This window comes from Pipistrellus hanaki (assembly GCF_964339955.1).
Source record: "Pipistrellus hanaki genome assembly, chromosome: 2".
Taxonomy (NCBI): Eukaryota; Metazoa; Chordata; class Mammalia; order Chiroptera; family Vespertilionidae; genus Pipistrellus; species Pipistrellus hanaki.
This window is the reverse complement of record NC_140504.1, coordinates 40,945,633-40,970,335: the sequence shown is the minus strand read 5'-3', so window position 1 is coordinate 40,970,335 and position 24,703 is coordinate 40,945,633. Positions and strand designations below refer to the sequence as shown.

General features: G+C 37.7%; 2 protein-coding genes across 3 annotated transcripts; both read left to right on the top strand.

Annotated features, from left to right (window-relative positions):
• The first annotated feature begins 101 nt into the window (after positions 1-101).
• TBCCD1 (TBCC domain containing 1) lies at positions 102-18,628 on the top strand. Of its 2 annotated transcripts, XR_014793903.1 has the most exons (9): positions 102-198; positions 2,661-3,039; positions 3,581-3,736; positions 7,672-8,038; positions 10,367-10,553; positions 10,723-11,220; positions 13,100-13,250; positions 16,191-18,366; positions 18,518-18,628. XR_014793903.1 is itself a non-coding variant. In XM_084871818.1 (8 exons), exons 2-7 carry the CDS (start codon positions 2,704-2,706, stop codon positions 13,227-13,229), a joined length of 1,674 nt encoding a protein of 557 aa, XP_084727944.1. In that variant the 5' UTR covers positions 102-198; positions 2,661-2,703; the 3' UTR covers positions 13,230-13,250; positions 16,191-18,383. The 2 variants fall into 2 exon arrangements, 1 of the variants encoding a protein (XP_084727944.1); XM_084871818.1 differs by lacking the exon at positions 18,518-18,628 and having other exon boundaries at positions 16,191-18,383.
• On the top strand, positions 18,558-24,004 carry CRYGS (crystallin gamma S). Its single transcript, XM_084871849.1, has 3 exons — positions 18,558-18,695; positions 22,660-22,902; positions 23,654-24,004. The coding sequence occupies exons 1-3, from the start codon at positions 18,675-18,677 to the stop codon at positions 23,924-23,926; spliced, it is 537 nt and encodes a 178-aa protein (XP_084727975.1). The 5' UTR covers positions 18,558-18,674; the 3' UTR covers positions 23,927-24,004.
• Positions 24,005-24,703: the final 699 nt, after the last annotated feature.

The following is a 24,703-nucleotide window of genomic DNA, read 5'->3' as shown; positions in this document are numbered from 1 at the left end:
AAATTGTCCTGACCTCTGAGAAGTTGTCGGCCGCTCTAGCCATACGGTCCTCCAGTTCTCGGTGGTGAAAGGCCTCGCGCGCTTGCGCGGTGTGTGCGGCGGCGGTGGCGGCGCGGGCGAGGGGCGGGCCGGTCGGCGAGCGGGCGCGGCGGCGGCGCACCGAGGTGCGGCGGGGCGGAGCAGAACCCGCCGGTGCAGGTAACGGCGCCTGGATTGGCGCCGGGGAGGGAATGGGGTCTGTTAGGCATAAGGCCCCAAATAGGGGGACTGCCTTCGCACTCACCAGGTCTCGGTCGCCTGCGGACCCGGTCCACAGGGTCTTCTCTGTCCTGAAGTGAGGTTGGAGCGCTCGGGCGGCCCGCGCAGCTTCCAACCCCGGATGGCATCCGAGGTGACTGGGAAGCCTCAGGAGGACCGCCCGGGGCCACCTCTGATCCCCCTCCCCACCCCCACCCTCGAGAAAACCCTAATCCCAGCTCCCCCGGGGGTAGTTTTTGCAGAGGGAAAGAACCCCAGTTTAGGTTTGTCGGCGGCTCTTACGCCGCCGGGATGCTGGGACCTGGGGTCAGACCCGCCGCTTTCTGGTACCGGGGAGCTTTTCCTCTCGGGACGAGGACGTTCGCTGTTGCCCACGGAGCTGAGGGCAGGTCATAGCTGCTGGAAAAGTCAGCACGCTCTGATCAGTCATAACAATGATAATGACAGTTTTATGTTTACGAATGTTGCCCTCTCGAGTCCCGGACTTCTATAGAAGAAGGTTCATCTGCAGGATCTGCACACTTGAGACACAGGAGCTCAGAACCTCACCGAGCAGCTTTGTCTCCATTCTGGGGGGAGGGGGGGCACACACGACACGACTATCTTCCTCACGTAACTTTCATGGTCTGGTTTTGTTCAGAACTACGCCAGAAATTCTCATCTTGGAAAACAGCTGCCATTTACCCTCTCACGCCCGCCCTTTGGGTCCAGCTCCTATGTTCCTGCACTTGGAACATGGCTTTCTATGGCCTCACATCTAATGCCATTCATTTTGGTATTTCTCTTCTGGCTCTGCTTCCATTTGTCAGAGCTTTCCTCAAAACTGGGTTCTTATAGTACAACTGTAAGCAACACAGTTCTCCAGTCAGACAGACTTGAGTTGTAATCAGGACTGTGCCTATTTAAGTATGTGACTTTGGATAAATCCCTTAACTTTGCTAAGCCTCCTTTTTTTGTTGTTGTTGTTGTTGTTGTTATCTAAAAATGGGATAACCATATGAATCTTCAAATGGTTGTGAAGATGAAAACAGGTGAAGTGCGAAAAATATTTAGCATGCTATCTAGCTGGCACGTACGGTAGTAAGCAATCAATTGATGTCAATTATTTTTGAACAGGTAATTTCCTAAAGAAGCACAATTTTCTTAGAATCAAATGCAAATTATAATAATAACAAAACTTTTTTCATCAGTTACATAAGGAAGGTTTTTTAAAGTGATGTTACTTAGTGCAAAGACTACTCTGAAGGGCCAAGTGAGGGTCCAACTTGATAGAATCATTTCGGAAAGGAATGAAACTATGTCAGGAGCCTCAGAAATGTCAGTTACTTCGTTTCACAAATGCACATGGGAAAATTTTTTTGGGGGAAATAATTCTAATGCAGAAAGGTAGTATTGTAGCATTATTTATGGTAGTGAACATATTTAAACTTTTTATAATGGGGGTTTTTAACATTACAATAGTTTAGGAAATGGCCCCCTTGTGCTCATGACCCATCTTTAAAAGGGATCAATATTTTGCCTATCTTGTTTTTGTGAAAAGTTTTAAATGTCTAAAAACAGAAGAATTGAATAAGTTGGGATACATTTATGTAGAGTGTTATGAAGCTTTTAAAATAATCGGGAATTATGTATATGGTGTTATCACAACTATAAAAATTCAAAATTAACATCCAGTCTAGAAAAACAGAAAAGTGAGTACAGAAAAATATTAACTAGTTTCTGTTTGGTGGTGGGACTGTGGTTGATTTTCTCCTTTTCTATTTTTAGAGACTTTATAAATAGTCTATAAAAGTCATATATTGTTATAACAAAGAAACAGCAAACAAAATCTAAAAATATTGCACCTGAACATGTTAGGTTATGCCTTATACCGAGAATAGCTTTAACTCTCCTTGATCTATTTTAGCAACCTACATTTACATGAGCATTCTTGTGTGCCATCTTGTGTTGGTGCTTTATATTGAGCTTATATACGGGCAGCTAATACATTCACATCTTTAAACAACCATCCTTATGTATAAGTGATTTGACTCTGAAGTTTTAATCTCTTAATTTTAACTAATGTTCCTCTTCAGGTAGAGCAAGGTTTCTTGTGATAGGATGACTCTTTTTCCCATTCCTTCTTTTCTTCCAACTCATACCTTATGCATTTATACAGTTTTCCTAAAGCAACCACTTGGAACAATTCAAATAAAACAATTTTGTTTTATCACAAAATTTTTCTTGTTAAAATAGTTGTAATGAGAACTGAAATAAATCCATTCTGTTTTTGATCTAGATCTGCTTTTTAAAATGATAGAGTACATTTGAAAACAGTTCAGGAGAGGGGTCACCTTACAAAAAAAAAAAATGTATATGGAGTTTTGTTTCAAGTCAGTTTGTGAAAAAATTTTGTTTTCTAGGTATGCAAAGAAGACTTGTTACACAGATGTCCTTAGAGATAATATGGATCAGTCCAGAATTCTCCTCTGGGTGAAAGCAGAACCCTTTATAGTGGGTGCCTTACAGGTCCCCCCTCCATCCAAGTTCAGTCTTCACTACCTCAGGAAGATATCCACCTATGTGCGAACCCGGGCCACAGAGGGAGCTTACCCACGCCTGTACTGGTCAACCTGGAGGCACATTGCATGTGGGAAGCTGCAGTTGGCTAAGGATCTGGCGTGGCTTTACTTTGAAATATTTGATAGTCTTGCAGTGAAGACAGCGGAAGAGCGCCTGGAATGGTCTGAGATTCTGTCCAACTGCACATCTGAGGATGAAGTCGAAAGGCAGAGAAATCAGGTATGGCTTTATATGTATGTGTGTTTAATTACTTTGGGAAATAAACTTTTTAACTTTTAAAGTATCTTATTTTAAAATGTTTAATGTATATACTAGCTGTATAGTATGTGGGTTTTTTTAGGTCAATGACCATTATAATCCCTTTGTGTTTTTGAAGTTTTTAAAAACCAATTTGGCAGTACTTAATGAATTAGTCATTAGTTAGCCATCCTTATTTACCTGCTTCCAAAGTAATGTTACAGGAACCCTGTAATTGAAGGAGGGAAATATTTTCATTGACTTGAAAAGGTGGCCTGGTTGGTGTGGCTCAGTGATTGAGCATCAGTCAACCCATGAACCAGGGGATCATAGTTCCATTCCCAGTCACATGCCTGGGTTGAGGCTCTGTCCCCAGTGTGGAGTGTGCAGGAGGCAGCTGATCAATGATTCTCTCTCATCATTGATGTTTCTATCTCTCTCTTCAGACCAGCTCTGGTTGTAAACTTAGTGATTGATACGGTTTTTAGTACCTGTGCTAATCATTTATTTTTTTCTTGGACAGCTCTCAGTGGACACCCTACAATTTCTGCTCTTCTTATACATACAACAGTTAAATAAAGTCTCCCTGAGGACATCTTTGATTGGAGAAGAATGGCCTAGTTCCAGAAACAGATCTCAATCTCCTGACCTGACTGAAAAATCCAGTTGTCATAATAAGGTACTATTTAATTTTGGTGTCTTTCTCTGTAAGAGAAATTGTTTGCTTTCATTAAAAATTATGTTGTGATTACTTATAAAAACCATTGATTTTTCTGGCTTGTTTTGTTTTGCTTTGCTTTTCACTTTTTTTTCCAAATAATAAAACGAAATCAAAGTGTGCAATCTTAAAATAGACAAGTGACTTCAGTTCCTTCATTGACACAGAAATCACTTTTTTCAGACACATCATTCATTGTACTCTTATTAGTATTCCCATTTTCGAAAATGTTAATGAATTTGAATTTGCTCATTTGACTAAGAATAAATAAAAAGATGGAGTGTTTACATAGTCTTTAGAAATCTGAAAAATTTTCTAAAAATGTTTAGGTAACATGCTTAAGTATACTTAAGCTCAGCATGCTTAAGTAATTATTTGTGATGTGATATTCTAGAAGTTAAATTTAACCAATTAACTGCCTGGATATTTTGAATTTAATTAAAAAAAGATCTGCCACTTGCACTTTTAGACACTTATGGCATACAAATGGTTAACTGTCTCACATTGTGAATTTTAGAAAATCTTATTTCTTCTTTCATTTTTATTTAAAAAAAATTTATCTGTTTATGTAAAAGTATTTTTTAAAACCTTAAGTGAGCCGAAACCGGTTTGGCTCAGTGGTAGAGCGTCGGTCTGTGGACTGAAAGGTCCCAGGTTCGATTCAGGTCAAGGGCATGTACGTTGGTTGTGGGCACATCCCGGAAGGGGGTGTGCAAGAGGCAGCTGGTCAATGTTTCTCTCTCATAGACGTTTCTAGCTCTCTATCTCTCTCCCTTCCTCTCTGTAAAAAATCAATAAAATATATTTTAAAAAAACAAAACAAAACAAAAAAACCTTAAGTGAAGCCCTAACCGGTTTGGCTCAGTGGATAGAGCGTCGGCCTGCGGACTAAAGGGTCCCAGGTTCGATTCCTGTCAAGGGCATGTACCTTGGTTGCAGGCACTTCCCCATTAGGGGGTGTGCAGGAGGCAGCTGATCAATGTGTTCTCTCTCATCAATTTTTCTAACTCTCTATCCCTCTCCCTTCCTCTCTGTAAAGTCAATAAAATATATTTAAAAACAAACAAATAAAAAGACCAACCTTAAGTGTAGATCTCAATATTTTTATTGTGTGCAAGCTCATTAATCTCCTTTTTCAAAGAAATCTGTTCACCCTTATGTTTCATGATGATATTGCCTCCTAGTTCTGCTTCTGCTGCTTCTCACTTTTTCATGAGCTGCTTTCCCTCTGGCCCTTACAAGCCATTGTTGCTTAGGATTCTGCAAATTTTGTCTTCTCATTTGACACAGTTATTCAGCATAATTCTTTTTCTTCCCATGGCTTCCTATATCTCAGTGGTCCTAAGTTTTTCTCCATTCTAGACTTCTCTCTTGACATAAGATGCCCTATCTCTACTTTATACTTAGATTGTGCAAGTCCAGATGCATTAGAGATGCCAGCCATTGCCTGCTATTTCCACACCAGACGGATCATAGTTCCTGCTGAATGAGCACCATTTAGAGGTGGTGTTTTGAACTAAGTAGCCTCCATTACTAGTAAAATCTGGTTCTGCCAATTAATATCACATGATTTTAGGCAATTCAGTTAATTTTTCTAGGCTTCTCTTTTCCAAGTGGGGATGATAAAGCCTATTTCTTAAAGGCTGTGAGAATTCAGTAATATATTAGCTTGAGATTTATTGTGCACCAGTAAGTGGTGATTCTATTTTGTGATATAGTGTGACCTCTTCCAACAATTGATTAGACCAGGTATGGACACCTGGCTAGAGTAGCCAATTCATTGGTATGTATTTAAAATTGGTCTGATTTGAAATGATGACCTGGCCTAATCAGTATTCCCAGGAACCAAAGAAAACAAGTTGGTGATGGGTGCTTCAGTTGACAGCTCATGTGGCATTGGGACCAGAATAGTCATTAAATTCATGCTTGACCTGGAGTTATGAGGGATTAGAAACTCTAAGGTAATCAGAAGAAAAGAAGAGAATGGAACAGACATGCAGAGTGATGCTGGCCCCTGAGAAAGAACCAGGTTCAAGATGGCTTTCCAGTTATAGTTCGGATGAGAACTACCTGTATGCAGTTTTGGAGATGATTCTGTGTCCCTACAGTACAATCACCCTTTACGTGAATTAATTTGTATTCTCCATGCAGGTGAAAGTCCACCCATGTTCTCTCTCTCATCACCCATACCTCGTTAGTTATCGTCTTACTGATTGTGCCTCCAAATAACTGTTTAAAAGTCTGTCCCTTTTCTTCCTTTTATATAGGCCTTAATGCCCTTTTGCTGGGGAACCTTAATTTCTATAATTAGGTCCTACTTTGTCACCATGCTGTTAGTCTATAGTCCACCCACTCTACTGGAATTTCTCAAATGCAGAAGGATTATTTCTCACTTCTATACAAACTCCATCAGTGAATTCTCATTATCATTGGCATTTCATATTGTACACTATGGAACCACCACTGTGCCTGCTATTGATGCAACAAAAGGGAGGAAGAACAGGTGAGGCTGTGGATAGCCCTGCTTAGATATTTCCTTTGGCATCCAAATGAGAGTTTATGAAATAGAAAAAAGAAAAAAAGGTATAGCTATTGAGACAATAGGTTTAAGTCCCTGGCACATAAAATAAAGCCCAGATATCTTAATGTTTTATACAACGCCTTTCATGATTGGTCTTGGCTAGTATTTTAACTTTTTTTTTTAACCTGTCACTTCCCAGCATGCTTTCTTCACCCAGAATTTCCAGTTCTTTGAACACAGCAGGTAATTTTACTTCTATAGGCCTTGGCATATGCTGTTTCCTGTGCTCCAGTGCCTTTTTTCCTTTTCTGTTTGCCTAACAACATCAATCAAGAATCAATTCACATTGCAACCACTATGATTTTTTACCCCCAAGTGGAATTCATTTTTCTCATAGTCATAGAATATCTTTATAGATCTTTGCTACAGGTCTTATCTCATTGTGTTATGATTATTTTTTTATATTGTCTTTTCACTCATAGACTCTTGAGTTCCTTGAGAGTAGGAATTATGTCTTATTTAGTTTTTATAATTCATCACTTAACACTACTTGTATCACACACAAAAAAAATTTGTCAAATGAGTAAGCCACATCATTGGGACATCTGCTAACTCAAAGCTTATTCCCGAAGTTATAGCCTCTCAAATTTAGTTATTGTAAGATTAGTTGCCTTTTTTCATCCAGTGGAATTTAAAATATTTTATAATTTGAGTAGGTAACTGAAGAAATCCAATGCTTCATTAAATGGATGTTCAAGGAGGTTATTTTTATGTTTGATCTGAAACTTTTATTTGATAGCTGTGTGACCTTGGGTGAGTTTTTTAACATTTAAAAAAATTTTTCATTGGTCTTAGAAAGAGGAAGGGAGGGAGAGAAACATTGATGTGAGAGAGAAACATGGATTTCTTGCCTCTCACATGTGCCTAAACTGGAGATAGAACTCTTAACCTAGGTATAAGCCTGACTGGAATTGAACTTCCCACCTTTTGGTATATGGGGTATATGGCTCCAGCCAACTGAGCCATACCAGCCAGGAATTTTTAACTTTTCTATATCTCTGTTTCCTCATCTGTAAAATGAGCTTTTTTAAGATTGTTGTTAGGATTAAATATGTTAAATTTTGTGTGACACTTAGTGCTTGGCACACACTAAAGATTAACTATTAGTATTTTGAATTGGATAAGGTGGAGAAAGAATCTGTATATACCTATCACATACACACACAAAGTCTTATAAGGTTTATTTGGCACTTTAAATTCTTTGTTGGGGATGAGGCAAAGTATAAATATGAAATAACTAAAGTATAAAAGTTTCAAGTCTTAATAGAATCTCTTTATTCTGTTAAGTGTTGTTGTTTTTTTTAATGTTTTTTAGAACTGGAATGATTATAGTCATCAAACATTTGTCTATGATCATCTGTCAGATCTCCTTGAGCTGCTTTTAGATCCAGAACAACTCACTGCATCGTCTCATTCGACTAATAGTAGTCTAGTCTCTAGAGAAGCTGTGGTGGCACTCAGCTTTCTTATTGAAGGTGCAGTGAGGAGAACCAGGAAGATATACCCACTTCATGAGCTTGCACTGTGGCAACCACTACATGCAGAAAGTGGCTTCTCAAAGATTTCTAAGACCTTTTCTTTCCATAAGTTGGAAGCCTGGTTGAGAGCCTGTTTGACTGGGAATCCATTTGGTACCTCTGCTTGCCTCAAGTCTGGAAAGAAATTGGCTTGGGCTCACCAAGGTATTTATTATTTTAATCTATATTAAATTTGAATGACAACTTAGAGGACTTAGGGTTTTCTGATGTATTAATGATCACACATCTGTAGAAGACCTAAAAAATATTGCTACTATAAAAGTGAAAAGAGGAACATTTTTCTTCTGAGTCTTTTTCTCTCAAGGCAGCAATAGTCTCACAGGTTTTATTAGTCCAGGTCATTTTGACTTCAGTTAACAGAAACTCCAACTTCAGTTAGTCCTCTTTTTGCTCTGCTTTTCTCTTTTCGATTCTTTCTTCCTCTCATTCTCATAGGCATGTTTGCTTCAGGTCTTCCTATTATGGCAGAATTTGGCCATTCTGCAGTTATACAACCTCAGATCCTTTTTAGCTCTACAAACACAAGCAGACTAGATATCTCTAAATAGGAAATTTAAATTTATCATAGAGAGAATCTAGCTTTGGTTGCATCCGTTATCTATTTTCAATAGTCCAGCTATGGTTAAAGGAATAGGTTCAGGTGCCATGTGACTTCTTGGGGCCCAGGTATAAGTTTTAAGAGAAGAAAGTGCCTATATTCAGGCAAATGTCAGACAAAATTATTGGGGAAAAAACCACCTAGAATATCCTTTCATAATCTCTGAATTTTAAAGATAAAGAGAAAATAGGTTCTGTGCAAGAAAATGTAAGAAAAAAATCAGTTTTGTTTCAAATTTTTATAATGCAAGAAACGGTTGATCAACAACTACAGAACCTGGAGCAAAAACATAGTGATCTAAGAATTCTATATTCAACTGAGCTATTGCTTTAGTATGAGATCTAAGTCTCTCAGATATGTAAGTTTCCCATAAATACATAGGAGATATTACATAATTCTTAATGTTGATGTAAGAATATATTGATAGGTACAAATAAATTTTTAAATGTTATAGTGGCACTCCAAACTGCACCCCACAGCTGTTCTGATCACTTCCAACTGACCCCCACTGATGGCCTACTCACCCCAACTTGCCCCCCTGCTTGTCTGTTTACCCCCAATGGCCCTGCTGTCCCATCCTGGCCTGATCACCCCCCAGCGACCCAAGGTCCCAGCCTCTCCTGTTTTTCTTTTCTTTTTTCTTTTTTTTTTTTTCAGCACCTCCTTGAGTGGAGGCTAGAGCCAGCAGGAAGCAAGTATCTAGGATTTATTTATCTTCTGTAATTGAAACTTTGTAGACTTGAGTGGAGGTCAGGGGCAGCCAGGGTGTATGGAAAACTTGGCTTCCTCCATCGCAGGGGGCAACACAAGCCTCCTGCTGGCTCCAGCTTCATGGCTGCTGCCATTTTTGTTGGGATTTATTTATCTCCTATAATTGAAACTTTGTAGTCTTGAGCAGAGGCCAGGGCTGGCCAGGGTGGGTGGCAAACTTGGCTTCCTTCATTGCTGGGGCAACCCAAGCCTCCTGCTTGCTCCAGCTCCATGGCCAGCTGCCATCTTGATTGGGTTAATTTGCATACCCACTCCAGATTGGCTGGTGGGTGTGGCTTGGTGTAGCGGAGTAATGGTTAATTTGCATATTCCTCCTTTATTAGTGTAAATATTAACAATGGTACATGTAGATTAACAAGTAATTTTTATCTTTTTTTGCAACTTGTACTTAAAATTTTTCTACAACCATGTATTTTTTTAATCTAATATAAGGTAATAAGAATTATTTTAAAAAACAAAGAATAATAGACTTCACATTTAGCCAATATTCTTTACAAGGGTGTCCTGATGGCTTTCAGGGAAGTGCTGTCTAAAAAGCCAATCCCATAATAGGAGGACAACCTGCACAGATTTTTTTTAGTGTCAGTTTGTTCAAGGCACTGTGTTTGAGAGGAAGATATGTTTTCAGTATGATTTTGGGAGTAAAGATATAAACCAAAAAAGAATTCATGGAATGATATGGTAAATAACTTGGGAGAGGTTCAGTATTAGTGTTACGGCAATTGAAAGAGATTATTTAAGGGTAGGGATGATAAATTAAGGTCTCTTAAAGAAGAAGATATTTGAGTTGGCTCAGCTCTCCAAAGCTACTTACTAGTATATGACCTTAGACACATTACTTAATTTGAAAGGTAGACATGAAAAATATCTTAGCCCTATCCAGGCAATCTTGAATGGATTATAAGTTTTAAAATTCCTTATAAAAATTTAAATACTGAAAACATACAGAAAGATGCAGAGAATAGTACAGCTAACACCTTTTTACCCAATACTCAGATGTAACATTTTAAAAATCTTATATGTATCTAATTTTAGACATATATACATATGGTTGATATTTTTCTTTCATTTGAAACTATCTCATTTATATTTTTCTTAAATAGTTGAAGGGGCGACCAAAAGAGCCAAGATTGCTTGTAATACTCATGTAGCCCCTAGGATGCATCGCATGGTGGTGATGAGCCAGGTTTACAAGCAGACACTGGCCAAGAGCTCAGATACTCTGGTGGAGGCACACGTAAAGATTCATCGTTGCAACGAATCTTTTATATATCTGCTCTCTCCCTTACGGTAAGCACAGTCTTGATAGTATTTTGATATTTTGACATTTTCTTTGGACTAGAATTGAACTCTTTTTTACCATCAGAGAATAATTTTGTATTCAAATATTTTTTTATCTTATTCTCATTCACAGGAATTTACCTCAGTTTTTTTGTTTTGTTTTGTTTTGTTTTTTCAGGTCTGTGACAATTGAGAAATGCAGAAATAGTACCTTTGTCCTCGGCCCTGTACAGACTGCTCTTCACCTCCACAGCTGTGACAACATTAAAGTCATTGCTGTTTGTCATCGTTTGTCCATGTCTTCCACAACAGGCTGCATCTTTCACATTTTGACACCTACACGCCCACTTATTCTCTCTGGGAACCACAAAATAACTTTTGCCCCTTTTCACACCCATTACCCAATGCTGGAGGACCATATGGCCAAAACTGGCCTTGCTACGGTGCCTAACTATTGGGACAATCCAATGATTGTGTGCCAAGAGAACAGAGACACAAGTGTCTTCCGACTCTTACCACCTTGTGAATTCTATGTATTTATTATTCCCTTTGAAATGGAAGGGGACACAACAGAGATACCTGGGGGTCTTCCATCTTCATATCAGAAAGCACTGGGCCATAGAGAACAGAAAATACATATCTGGCAGAAAACTGTGAAGGAGGCTCGTCTGACAAAGTAAGTATTTTCTAGAAGTAATAATTTGTCTTTTATGTAAAATTCCATGGAAAGCAAATTAATCTGCATGTATTTATAGCTGTGCTAAAGTAATAAAAAATATTAAATATGTCTTTAGTTAAGGCTTGTATTTTTAGGTCAGTATTTCAGGTACAGTTTGGAGAGATGAGAGTGAATCGATACTCAAGTATTAGACTTCCCTTTTCAAAGAAGCTTAAGTATAATTGGCAGATATAAAACTTATATGAATGAAAGATCATATATAACATATGCCACATAATCCTATACTTAAATGGATTAGTTTTAGTTTTTAATTTACTCTTCTGCCCTATGATGGTGGTTCTCAAGCTTGGACATGCATCAGAATCATTCTAGAGCTTGTTAAAAATGCATATTTCCTGGTTCCACCACACTGCAGACTTATTCCTTATATAGTCCATAGACTAATGCCAGTTTTTAAAAAAATTTTCCCTAATCCATGCTTTCTTTCTCTCCCTCTAGAATCAATAAAAAGAAACATATCCTCAGGTGAGGATTGGAAAAAAAAGACTTGATCCAGTCACAGGATTTTCTGGATTCATTCTTATGGCTTTGTTCTCATCATGTGGATTAGGGAAAGAAATACAGGGTGGAGCAAAAGTAGGTTTACAGTTTTTATGGAATATAATACAATAATGAATAAATAATAATACAAGAATAAATTGTTTTGCATACTCACAACTGTAACCCTACTTTGCCCCACCCTGAATTTATCTATACAAAGTTGCTACACGCCAAAAAATATAAAGATCACTAATAGAACTCATGCTTTACCTGGGAATTCATTGTGATAATGCTGCTATGTTTTGCAAACATTCCATCTGGTTTGCATCATAAATTGAGCCACCAAGATAATATTACAAACTAGGCAGTCTCATATCATAGAATAATGATGGCCATAATAGCAGGTAATATGTATAGAGCACTTACTGTGTAACAAGTGCTATTTTAAGCACCTTCTATGTATTAACTCATTTATTCTTTATAACAATACCCTATTGCAGAAAAAGAAACTGAGAAACAAAGAGATTTAGTAATTTACCCAAATAGCATTCTCAGTACTCTCCATTCCCTTACTCTTCTGTGTATTTATTGAAGGCATTTACAACTAATTAAGTTCATAATCATATATTTATTTTATATATTACTTGTCTTCCCTACTAAAATATACATCCATAAAGCACATAGACTACACAGATCACATTGTGAATGGCGCCCTCTGGAGTCATATAGTACAGCAGCCTTGTCTCCTCTCCTTTGCACATTTATCCCCATGAGTCAGAACACTACACAGCATTACTTGGTCCTCAGTAAATATCTGAGTAAACAACCATAGTAGGACAAAGTATGTAATTATTGATAACTTTTTAAAAAATATATTTTATTGATTTTGTACAGAGAGGAAGGGAGAGGAATATAGAGCTAGAAACATTGATGAGAGAGAAACATTGACCAGCTGCCTCTCGCACACACACACACCCCCACACACACACCCCACCACCACCACCCCCCCTTCCACTGGGGATGTGCCCGCAACCAAGGTACATGCCCTTGACCGGAATCAAAACTGGGACCTTTCAGTCCACAGGCCGACTCTATCCAATGAGCCAAACGGTTTTGGCTATTGATAACTCTTTACAAGGAGGGCATTGTATTTGACTAAATTTATTTTGGGGGGTGATGGTCTACAGAACTGAACAGAACATTTATTTGGAGAGAACAAATGGGTAACCAGAAATAATTTACAATTTATTCCATTAATGTGTTTTCTAATCACTTGGAGTAAAATTAATATGAATTAGTGTTTTTACATTCTTTTTGCTCTCAACTTCAATTTTAGGGATCAAAGGAAACAGTTCCAGGTGCTTGTGGAGAATAAGTTTTATGAGTGGTTGATTAATACAGGACATCTCCAACAGCTGGACAGTCTTGTGCCTCCTGTAGCAGGTTCCAAACAAGCAGCAGGATAAGACTCCTACATCAAAACACTGGTAGGCATTTATAATACAGACCACTTAAAACAAATTACTTTGAGAAAAAACTGTAAGCACACACCAAAAAAAAACAAAAAAAAAACTGCACAAAATATTGCTATCAACCTTTGCCAAAATTTTTCCACCACTCCGGCATATACGGACCTTTACATACCCATGTTTGCCACAGTTTATAGTGAGAAGACCAACAAAATATTTAGGTGGAGCCTATTGAATTATGGGCAAAGATAACAGCCAAGTTTTGTCTTTTTTGCCTCTTGCCTGATAAAATTTGTGTTGTACAAAGATACTGCTTTCCCCATACATAGCTTTAGGAATTTTATTCCACCTTCATAATATATCTTTCCTCTTCTCATCACTCCACACACAAACTGATTAATAAATTAGGTGGCCTTTGTTCATTGCACATGAGCTTTAGTAAGTTACCAGAATTAATCCAAATGAAGATTTGAATTCTGAACTCTAGGATTCAATGGAGGAGAAAATGGATAGAAACAAATTTAATGGAAATTATTTCATTCAAATTTGTAGTATTCTTTTTATAGACATTAGTATACTTTTCCATTTTAAAGATTGACAATAAAAAAACAAAGGACATAAATAGGTGGAAAAAATACAAAACACAAAGGTGCTCATTTTCACTTAAAATTAAAGAAATATAGGATACTATTTTTCATCTATCAAATTGGCAACGATAAAAAACTGATGGTATGCAACACTGGGGAGACATTTCACTTACCACTGGGAAAGTATAAATTTGTGCAACCTCTTTGGAGGATAGTTTGGCAAAATCAAAATAAAAAATACGCGTATTTTTGACTTAGTAATTTCACTTTTTAGGTTTATCTTATAAATACACATGTATGGAAAGATCAATGTAAAAAATATGTTCACTGCAGCATTGTTTAAAATAGCTGTAGACTGGAAACAATCCACATGCTCAATAGAGGACTGATGCCTAATGAACTGGTACATTCATGTCATGGAATGCTCTTTGAAAAGGATTAGGAATATCTGAATGTACTGATATTGAATGATCGCTGAGCCAGGGATGGGAGGTATAGGATGAATGTGTGTGTAAAATGTTTTCTTGTGTGTTTGAAAAAAGGAAAAGATTATCACACAAATTTATATGCTAATTATATGCCTTCAAATTTCTAAAAGATAATAAATTATTAACAGTAGTTGTCTTTGAGAAATAAGACTGGGTGTCTAGAGTGGGAAAACATTTAAAATTTTTTATTAAACTATAATTCACTTACGTAAAAATCACCTTTCTTTTTTTTAAATTGAAGCACTGGAGTCCAATTTTATTTTATTATTATTATTTTTTTAATATATTTTATTGATTTTTTTACAGAGAGGAAGAGAGAGGGACAGAGAGTTAGAAACATTGATGAGAGAGAGAATCATTGATCAGCTGCCTCTTGCACACCCCCCTACTGGGGATGTGCCCGCAACCAAGGTACATGCCCTTGACTGGAATCGAACCCGGGACCCTTCAATCTGCAGGCTGACGCTCTATCCACTGAGCCAAACCGGTTTCGGCAAAATCACCTTTCTAAAGTGAAAAATTCAGCTTTTATTATATTCACAAGTTTGTACAACCATCACCTTTAACAAATCCAGAACATTTTCATCACCCTAAAAATAAATCCCATACGCATAGACAAGTTACTCCTTATTCCTCCAACTATGGATATCTTCTCTTCCCCCAGTATTTGACAACCACTAGTATTTCTTAATTTGTCAACTTTGGACATTTCTTATAAATGAAATCATATAACATGTGGCCTTTATAACTGGTGTTTTCACTTAGCATAATGTTTTCAAGGTTTATCCATATAGCATGTCATTCCTTTTTATGACTGAATAATACTCCATTATATGGATTATACCACACTTTGTGTATCTGTTCATCAGTTGATGGACGTTTGAGTTGTTTCACTTTTTAGCTGTTATGAATAATGCTGCTGTGAACTGTGTATAAGTTTTAGTACAGAAATGTTTTTATTTTTCTTGGTAGTATATACCTAGGAGTGGAAGGTCATATGTTTAACTTTTGAGTAACTGCTCAACTGTTTTCTAAAACTGTACTAATTCTTTATTGTTTACTTTATATATTGTTTGCATTTTTAAAAGTTATTTTTATTAAAAAGGAATTTTACAATATTTAGTTAGTAAATGCTAAGATTGAGAATTGGAAATCTGCCTGGCTGGTGTGGCTCAGTGGTTAAGCATCAGTCCATGAAACAAGAGGTCACTGCTTCGATTCCCAGTCAGGGTACATGTCCTGGTTGTGGGCTCCATCCCCTGTAGGGAGCATGCAGGAGGCCAATCAATGAAGTTTCTCTCTATTCCTAAAAATTAAAAAAACACACACATACACACAAAGAATTGGAAATCTGATGGGACCCCAAGGGGTCCTTAGTGCTGCCGCGGAAGCAGGAGAGTCTCCCACCACCACTGCTGCACTTGCCAGCCGTGAGCCTGGCTTCTGGTTGATTGGCACTTCCACAGGGGAAGTGCACTGACCACCAGGGGCCAGCTCCTGTGTTGAGCGTTTGCCCTCTGGTGGTCAGTGCATTTCATAGCGACCCATAGTTCTGCAGTTTGGTCAATTAGCATATTAGCCTTTTATTATATAGGACGAGAAATATAACAGGGTAAAATTTCAGTTTAAACTAATGCCCATAACTTGCTACCAGTAATTTTTAAAGTTTATATATGCATTTCTTTTTTTTATTATGAACTAATGTGTTCCTCAGAGAAAAAGGAATATAATTATCTTTAAACTTTATGTATTTTATTATTCCTAATTAACCTCAGACTTTGAAAATATATGTGATTTTATAATTACAAGATTTTTTTTTTCCTAATCATTTTCAGAAAGGCAATAGAAAATGCAGTTAATTTTAATTTTTTTTTTATCTTCAGGGCCCTGGAAACATGAATGGAAGCTATTCATTGGGAAGGTGCTCTTGCTACTTGAAATGACTTTGGGGCGTTCTCTCCCTTGATTTCTATTCTTTATTCATTTATTACCATTTCAGTTGAATTTTAGGTAAAATGACTACCATATAAATGTACTGTTTATAGAACATCAGTAGATTCATCTTTGTGATGACAAAAGAAAAGTTGATGAAGTCAGTCTATTGTATGTATGTTAATATTACAGTGATTGAATGTAGATTTAAAAGTTAACTTCACATTTTAATTTGTCTGATAAAAGGGTTTCATCCTTTCTGGTGTTAAGAGTTCTATAGTTCTTTGTAACTATTTAAAAGGAAATAGCTACTTTCTTAAAAAATAATTGGAAAGAAAGTATGATTGTTGGTATATAAATATAGCAGAGATAGTTTTATACAAAAACATTTTAGTCCTTAAAGTATGAAACTTAATGAAACTGTAAAGCCTTTATTTTTCATTTTTTTGCTTCAGATTTTCAATAAACAAAGCTCTAAAAAGTAATTTTCTCCTTTTGATAAAAAGTTAAGCTTCACTTTTAACTCTTGAAAAGGTTCCCATTGTTATTCTATGATGTTATATCAAAATAAAGTTTACATTTGACTGGGAAAGCTGTGTTCTTTAAGATAATGTAAAACAATTATCAAGTTAGTAAAATGAATCTAGTTGCTGATAAATGTTGTTTTATCTGTTCATTGACTATTTAATTAGTAATTATATCAAAAAAGGGCTTTATCTCTTATTTCTAAAATGAAAATTAAACCTCAGACTCTATTAATTCTAATTGAGGGTTTCATAGTTTTTATTTTAAGGTAAAATGTAAGCAAGCAGAGTGTTATCAAATAAACACTGGAGTAATAGAAGTGTGTTTTGTAAATTGCTATTGGTTAATAAAATTAATGGTATTAATTTCTTTAAAGTTTATAAAAGTCTCAAAACTACACATATAATTTAATATTTTTCTCATATCAAGGCACATCTATCATTTTCTGAATTGACTATAATGTATCTTGGGGCATCTCATTTATAAAAATATTTGCTGGATACTTGATTAGTAGAAAGATGAGGAAGTTGGACTTTTGAGAAAAATATACTTGACCAGGAAAAGTAAAATTGAGGTGGGTTTTTTTTCGTGTGGTGTGCTCTTCTTTAGCATATATAAGATGTAATCTCATTCTTAAAGTCAGAGGTATATTAAATGCCAACATGTTCTCTAAACAAGTCCCAGTATGATATTGCAGAGAAATGCCACCTGGCTTAGCTAAACCTTTGCAAATTCAAGAGTCCCTGTAGTAGCTTTATGTGTCAGGCTATGTATGTAGCGCCCTTTCTTATGGATTAGAATTTTGTGTGCGTGTGTGTGTGTGTGTGTGTGTGTGTGTGTACACGTGTGTGGTTAAAAGATTTCCAACTTAACAGTTGTAAGAATTTGAATTCCTACATGTTTTTTTGTCTAGATTTACCAAGTGTTAACATTTTGCAACATTCACTTTACTACTCTTTATATAGTATTACTAGAGGCCCAGGGCACGAAATTCGTACACAGGTGGGGTCCTAAGGCCTGGCTAGCAATCAGGGCCATTCAGGGCTTTTCTTTATTCTGCACCATCCCTTGGTGGATAGTGCACATTATAGTGAGTGATAGAATTCCCAATCTCCCAGTCGAACTCCCACAGGGACATTTTGCATATTAGTCTTTTATGTATATAGATTACTTTCTTTTGCTCAATGATTTGAGAGTAGATTGCAGACATTTTGGGCCTTTATGCCTAAATACATTAGCATCTACTTAATAAAAAAAAAACATACATTCTCTTACCTAGCTAGTCATAGTACAATGATTGAATTTCAGAAGTTTAACATTGGTACTATCTAATTTACAGTTTATATTAAAATTTATCTAATTTACAGTTTATATTAAAATGTTTGCTAATTGTTACAAAGATGTCCTTTGTTGTGATTTTTTTATTCAAACACAAGATCATGCATTGCTTTTAAGCTATGTAAATTTTGTTGTTTTGCAACATACCACTTCTGTTCAGAAATAGAGTTTATCCTTGTGACTCATCTCCTGCAAGTTCTACTGAAGAAAAAAAAGATGTTTAGGATTTCAAGATGGCTGCTTTTAGAAAACCAAATTTACCGGGTAAGAGGACCATTTTTATTTTTTATTCTAAAAACTTTGGCTGAGTTTTGGTGTCTTGACTCAGCAAAGTCTGTTTTTCATCAGGGCTTGGTAAGCATGAAAGTGGGTACTGAAGCTTTCCTTTATTTCATAATCCCAAGTGTTTTTCTAGAAACCATCAATAGTTTCTGAATGACTGACTAAATTTTTGGATTCTATTCTCATGACCAAGCAAATGTTTGACTTGAAACCAACCTAGTATAAATGTCTCTGTGCCTCTAATTCTGAATCTATTCCTGGATTTCCGCACTAGAGAAACACATCAAAAAATGTCTAAAACTGGAACAAAGGTAAGTAAATGGTCATGCTGATTTTTAGCCTAACTGCTTTCTTTTTACCTAATGACACATTGAAAAAAAACATGTAGAAAACTTTAGCTACTTTCCCTGCAGGTGAGTATGATAGTGTTTAGAAGGTTGGGATAGGAAGAGAAGATTAAGAAATACTTACTATATTTTCTACTCTAGCAGAATTATCAGTTTGTTAAGGGGTTATCAGTATGTGTGGTGTTATGTTGAATACTGTACAAGTATACGATATGTGATTACTATCTTCCAGCAACTAATATTCCATGAACTTCCACAGGAATAGGAATGCTGATCAGAGGATTATGTGAAGTAGAAAGCTGTTGGTATTTAATGGAAATTTTTGTCTTTTGAAATTTAGGCTCAACCATTAATATTTTAGAAGGTCAAGGTGGATGAAACAATCAAGAGAATTAAATCCTACATATCCTCTTCATTCAAGCAGTTACTCTTACCCTTTGCCCCAAATAAAGAGGTTATTAACTTAAGAAATTGCCTTTAAATATGTGATTTACAATTGTTGAACTGGCTATTTGATCCCGAGGTAGGGCTGAGGGAATGAGGGAATGTTCCTTCATTCTCTTTTTAGCTCTTCCACTACCAGCGACTAAAGCAAAGCCATTGGTTCCTGATTTGCCCTCCTTCCCTCTGATTTTTTACTTGGAAAATTTTCAAACCCATTGCATCATTTTAGAGAGCACCTATTAATGTGTTATAGAACTGGTTAGTGCCTGATAATTTTCCTTTTGGAAAACAGAATAATCATACTTGTTATTCAGAAGGAGAAAAATGAGACAGTGTCTTTAGTTCTCTGAATTCCTTGATAATATGCCAAGCACATCCCACTGAGAATGCGCAGTCCTAGAGAGATATCCATGTACCTTGAGATACAAAACCATCTTAGATGAAAATATCCCTGCTTTCAGAGATTTCCGAAGTAGTAATGGTGTGCTCTCTCATTTCTTGTGGCTTGGCTTTTGCTTAAGTTAAATAACCTTTGTTTGCTAGACCAAAGAAGACAGCATCTCTTTCTCTTATTCTCCCTTTCCCAGTGTCTTGCTAGTAGTTTAATGAGAGGAGTTAAGGGCTTGGCAAATTCTTGCCTCTGGAATACTTGAGACACTTTTCTTTCTGCCACATTGGATTAGTAGGCTATTTTTCAAAAAGTCAACTTGAAAACAAGAGGAATTTTGAAATTTTAGGCAAATCTTCTGCACAAATCTTAGCCTTTTCTGCAGAATTTCCTCCCACCCCCAAGAGTTAAAACCTTCTATTAGCTGACCATAGAGTAGACTTCATAGACCTACAAATGGAAAGTGAGTAGATTTGCAACATTCTCTGGGCCCTGAGAGTTAGAAGGCCTCCCTGAAAGGTGAGCTTGGTCCTGGAGCTCATTAATAGTTCCATGGCAACATCAGTGCCTTGTTTCAATCTTGGGATGGTTAGCTGCTCTGCTGGGAGGTTGGACAGCAAGGTGACCTTGTAGAATATCGCATATATTTAACTTCTCAGATATTGATGTTAGTCAGGCACATTTGCAGAGGGCAGTAAATGTGAGAAACAATGAAGGAAAAACATGATACTAGCTTTATTTCCCATAACATATCCCTTGCAAAGCCTCTTTTCTTGTGATTAGTTGGCTGAAAACCAAATTGAATTAAGGACTTCTATCTATTCATAGAAATGTTACCTTGATTTTCCTAAAGATCTTCCCACAGGTTTTGGGGAAAAACCCTCAGACTCAGGATCAGTCTTGTTCTGTATCTAAAAGAGTAAATGCTGTTTGTCAAACAGGGATAGCTGTGCAGGTAGGAAGACAGCAAAAGGGAAAGTAAAGTAAAATAAAATGAACCACAGATCACTAACCAGGAATTTGCACTGCAGTCCACTCACTTGCCTGCAACTAACTGATCATTGGATAGTGACCTTAAGCAAGTTAATTAACTTATTTTTCTGTAACATCTATAGGAAAAGCTAATTGGCAATTTTAAACTAGGTATTAAACTAATTGTTTTATCTACATTATCCTATTGGACCCTCAGAGCAATCCTGTGCAGTAGATACGATGATCCAGTTTTACAAATGAAGAGACTGAGCCTCAGAGATTCAATGGCTCATTCAAGTCACAGAGCCAGTGGCTAGTGGTGCTGCTATTTTATTTTGTTTGGGTTTGTTTTTTGTTTTGTTTTGTTTTTGTTTTTTAATCTGTAAACAGGAGCACCATGTATCTTTAAATACTAGTATGTTCTGTGCTGAAATGGGAAAGGGAGCTGGAAGAGATGAATTTGGGAAGGGGTGAAAGGAGATAAATTAAATAATTAAGAGGTGGGAAGGAAGCTTTTAGGGAACAGGAAATAAAAGAGTTGAAAGAAATGGGAAAGGCAAAGAGGGGCGATTAAGATGGAAGGAAATAATTATTAGTAGGGAACCATCTAGAAAGAACTACATGGGGTGGAAGAGAATGAGGTTTTATGTCCATTTGTGAGCCATTCTTGGTTTCTTCTCGCCTTTATTCTCTACATCTAATTAGTCACCAAACCCTAAATTTCTTTTGCATGTTTTCTCATCATTATTCACATTGCCATTGCTTTTCCATTGGCCCTCATCACTTACCTTGCCCATAATAAACAGGTACATCTCCCACATTATCGCCAAAGGGATTCTCATGGTTCCTGTTTTTCTTTTCTGCCTTTCTTTCCTAATACTTCACAAATACTCAATATAATGGTTCCTACAATGGCTCATAATCTCTCACTTCTTTATTCCTTTGAACAGGCAATCCTTTTTTCTTTGCCTATGGAAAAAAAAACCCTACTTAATCCTTCAAGCCTCACCTTGGAGATCCTCCAGACTACTTGGCTCTGCTCCTCCTGGTTTTCTCCTTTTAAACTGATAGAGCAAATAGTCACAAGGTGGCGGCCTAATGCCAGGGAATTAACTTTGAATCAATGAGCCTGTGATTTCAGTTTTAAATGATAACCTAGCATAGATCTTGGATTGAGGAATTATAGCCCATTTGATCTAGTAGTTGTTGGACACTGTTTTGTGAAGCCCTGGGTTATTCCTTGTAACTCTATCCCCTATTTCAACCAGAAAAGCTCCGAGTTTTATTTCACAGCCAGAGCGTCCAATGTAGTCTATCCCTTTCATTTGACAAATGGGAACTTGGAGCCCAGAGACAGCTTGACTAAGGTAGTGGGCTGATTACGGAGATGCAGCTCGAGAGCCCAGGTTTATTACTTCCAGTTTTGCAGGGCTGCATGTTTTCCAAGGCCATCACAGATCCAAGGGGGTACCCCAAGCATTCTGTTAGAAGCTGGGGAAGAGCTTAAAACAGAACATTTTGTTATTTTGCAACAATTTTCTTGGCAATAAAATAATACAGAAAATAATATGGTATATTTCCATGCTCTGTTTCCATCTAAAATAAGTTCTCTAAAGTTAAGGTCTATGTGTATTTTTCCTATGTCTCTTCCATTTCACCTAGAGTGAATGTCTGCATTTACACTCATTCACCTTCACCAAACATTTATTGAGGGACTGTTAAGTGCCAGGCACAGCAGTTTTTAGCTCAAATGAGGTTTGGTTTTCACCCTTGAAAGAAGTCCACTAGAAGGTCCGGTGGGAGAGACAGACATATTAGTAGATAATTTATTATGTAATGTGATAAGTACAGTGAGCTGTGGGAACAAAAAGTGAGCTTGAGTCTGAAATTGCCGGTTTATATTAGAGCACCTTTTGTTTTTGTTTTTTATGTTAAGCCCTCAGTACTCATTCCTATCATTGACAACCAAAATTGTCTGTCAGAAGGTAAATGTTATAAGGAGAGGTAGAGCAAAAATAGAGAAGGAAGGAATTTCTGAAGTGGGGAGTGTGCTCTTAATTTTTATCTTATGTATGAATGATGGCACCCAACTCCTCAGTTCTCTTTGTTTGCCCTGTACTTCAGATTACTTTCTATGAAGATAAAAAATTTCAAGGCCGCCACTATGACTGTGACTGCGACTGTACAGATTTCCACATGTACCTGAATCGCTGCAACTCCATTCGAGTGGAAGGAGGCACCTGGGCTGTCTATGAAAGGCCCAACTTCGCCGGGTACATGTACATCCTACCTCGGGGCGAGTACCCGGAGTACCAGCATTGGATGGGCCTCAGCGATCGCCTGGGCTCCTGCAGGGCTGTCCATCTGGTGAGCCTGGTGGCGCTCTCCCTATCCCTCCCTCACCTCCCTCACTTGTGGCTGGCCCTCTTTTTGATGCTGGACAACCTAGTGCACAGACATCTCATTGCGGTTTTCATTTGCATTTCCATGGGAAGGTGTCCAGCCAATTTGTCCACTATTATGGATAGGAGAACAGGCCTGGGAGCCAGCCAGATGTGAGGTCAAATTCTGGCCTGGCCTCAAGCTTCTGTTTCCTGACCCAGAATCAGCTCAGACCTGCTGGGAGCCCTTACTTGGTCCCCCGGTGCTCCTGAATGAGGGCAGTGCCTGTCTAACCTCCCTTCTCCTGTCCAACCCCTTCCCTGAACCTTTCCCTCTGCCCAGCACACCTTCACCCAAATGTCAGAGATAACCCCTGGGGAGGCCTCCCTGACCTCCTAACCCACTTCGTGTTATGTGAAAGTTTATTTTGAGGTTTTTCTACATCTTAAAGGGAAGCTGTCTTTTTTTGGCTGTGGAGGCTTAAATAAAATCTTAGGTCAGTTCATCTTAAGACTGAATACCCTAATTATTTCCATAGCACTTTTGTTACCTCTTGAGGATTTTAAGGAATTAAGTTTTTAAGTCAGCTGCTTCAGTCAGTGCACAGTGGGAATGGGAGTTCGGATCATCTAGATTTCAAGATGGTGGGTTCTGAACCATCCTGTTCTCTCAGTCTCTGACCTGCTGGTGATTTCCATAATGGTTACTGTTTGTTTCCTTCTGTGTTTTTCTTTAGTCTAGTGGAGGCCAGTATAAGATTCAGATCTTTGAGAAAGGTGATTTTAATGGTCAGATGTATGAAACTACTGAAGACTGTTCTTCCATCATGGAGCAGTTCCACATGCGAGAAATCCACTCCTGTAAGGTGCTGGAGGGTGCCTGGATTTTCTACGAGCTACCCAACTATCGCGGCAGGCAGTACCTTCTGGACAAGAAGGAGTACCGGAAGCCCATCGAATGGGGTGCAGCTTCCCCAGCTGTCCAGTCTTTCCGCCGCGTTGTAGAGTAATCACATGGGTGGGCCATAAGCTCCTCCTGGGTTGTCATCAAATAGGCATCATAAATAAAACAATTGGCATGCACTCCACTGTTGGCTGTTGTCTCTCCTTAAACACTCTTAGGGATCAAATAGTATCCACCAGAGTGGGCAGTTACACAAAGCAGCTAACTCAAAATGGGTCTGCATGAAAAAGACTACAAAATCATAGTGCCACAATGTTACTAAGTTTTGTGTTAATTCACAGGTACAATAATAATAGCTGCCACTCGCCGACACCGGTTTGGCTCAGTGGTAGAGCGTTGGTCTGCGGACTGAAAGGTCCCGGGTTCAATTCCAGTCAAGGGCGGCATGTACGTTGGTTGCGGGCACATCCCCGGTAGGGGGCGTGCAAGAGGCAGCTGGTCGATGTTTCTCTCTCATCGACGTTTCTAGCTCTCTCCTTTCCTCTGTAAAAAATCAATAAAATATATTTTAAAAAAATAATAATAATTAAAAAAAAATAATAGCTGCCACTCATTGACTGCTTTTATTATGCCATTTTCTCTTCACAACAATCCTGAAAAAGGGGTGGTTCATCTGCATCTTATGAAAAAGGAACTGGAAGTTTAGAGAAATTAAAAACTTGCCCAAGTTCACCAACTAGTGAATGACGGGACCAGGACCCTTACGTTTCCAAAGCCCTGTTTTTTTCTCTTTATTTTTAATTCACTCAACACATATTGGCTAAGAATCTGTGTACATCATGTAAGTACACACTTTAGGATAGTGTACCTATCAAATGAGGCT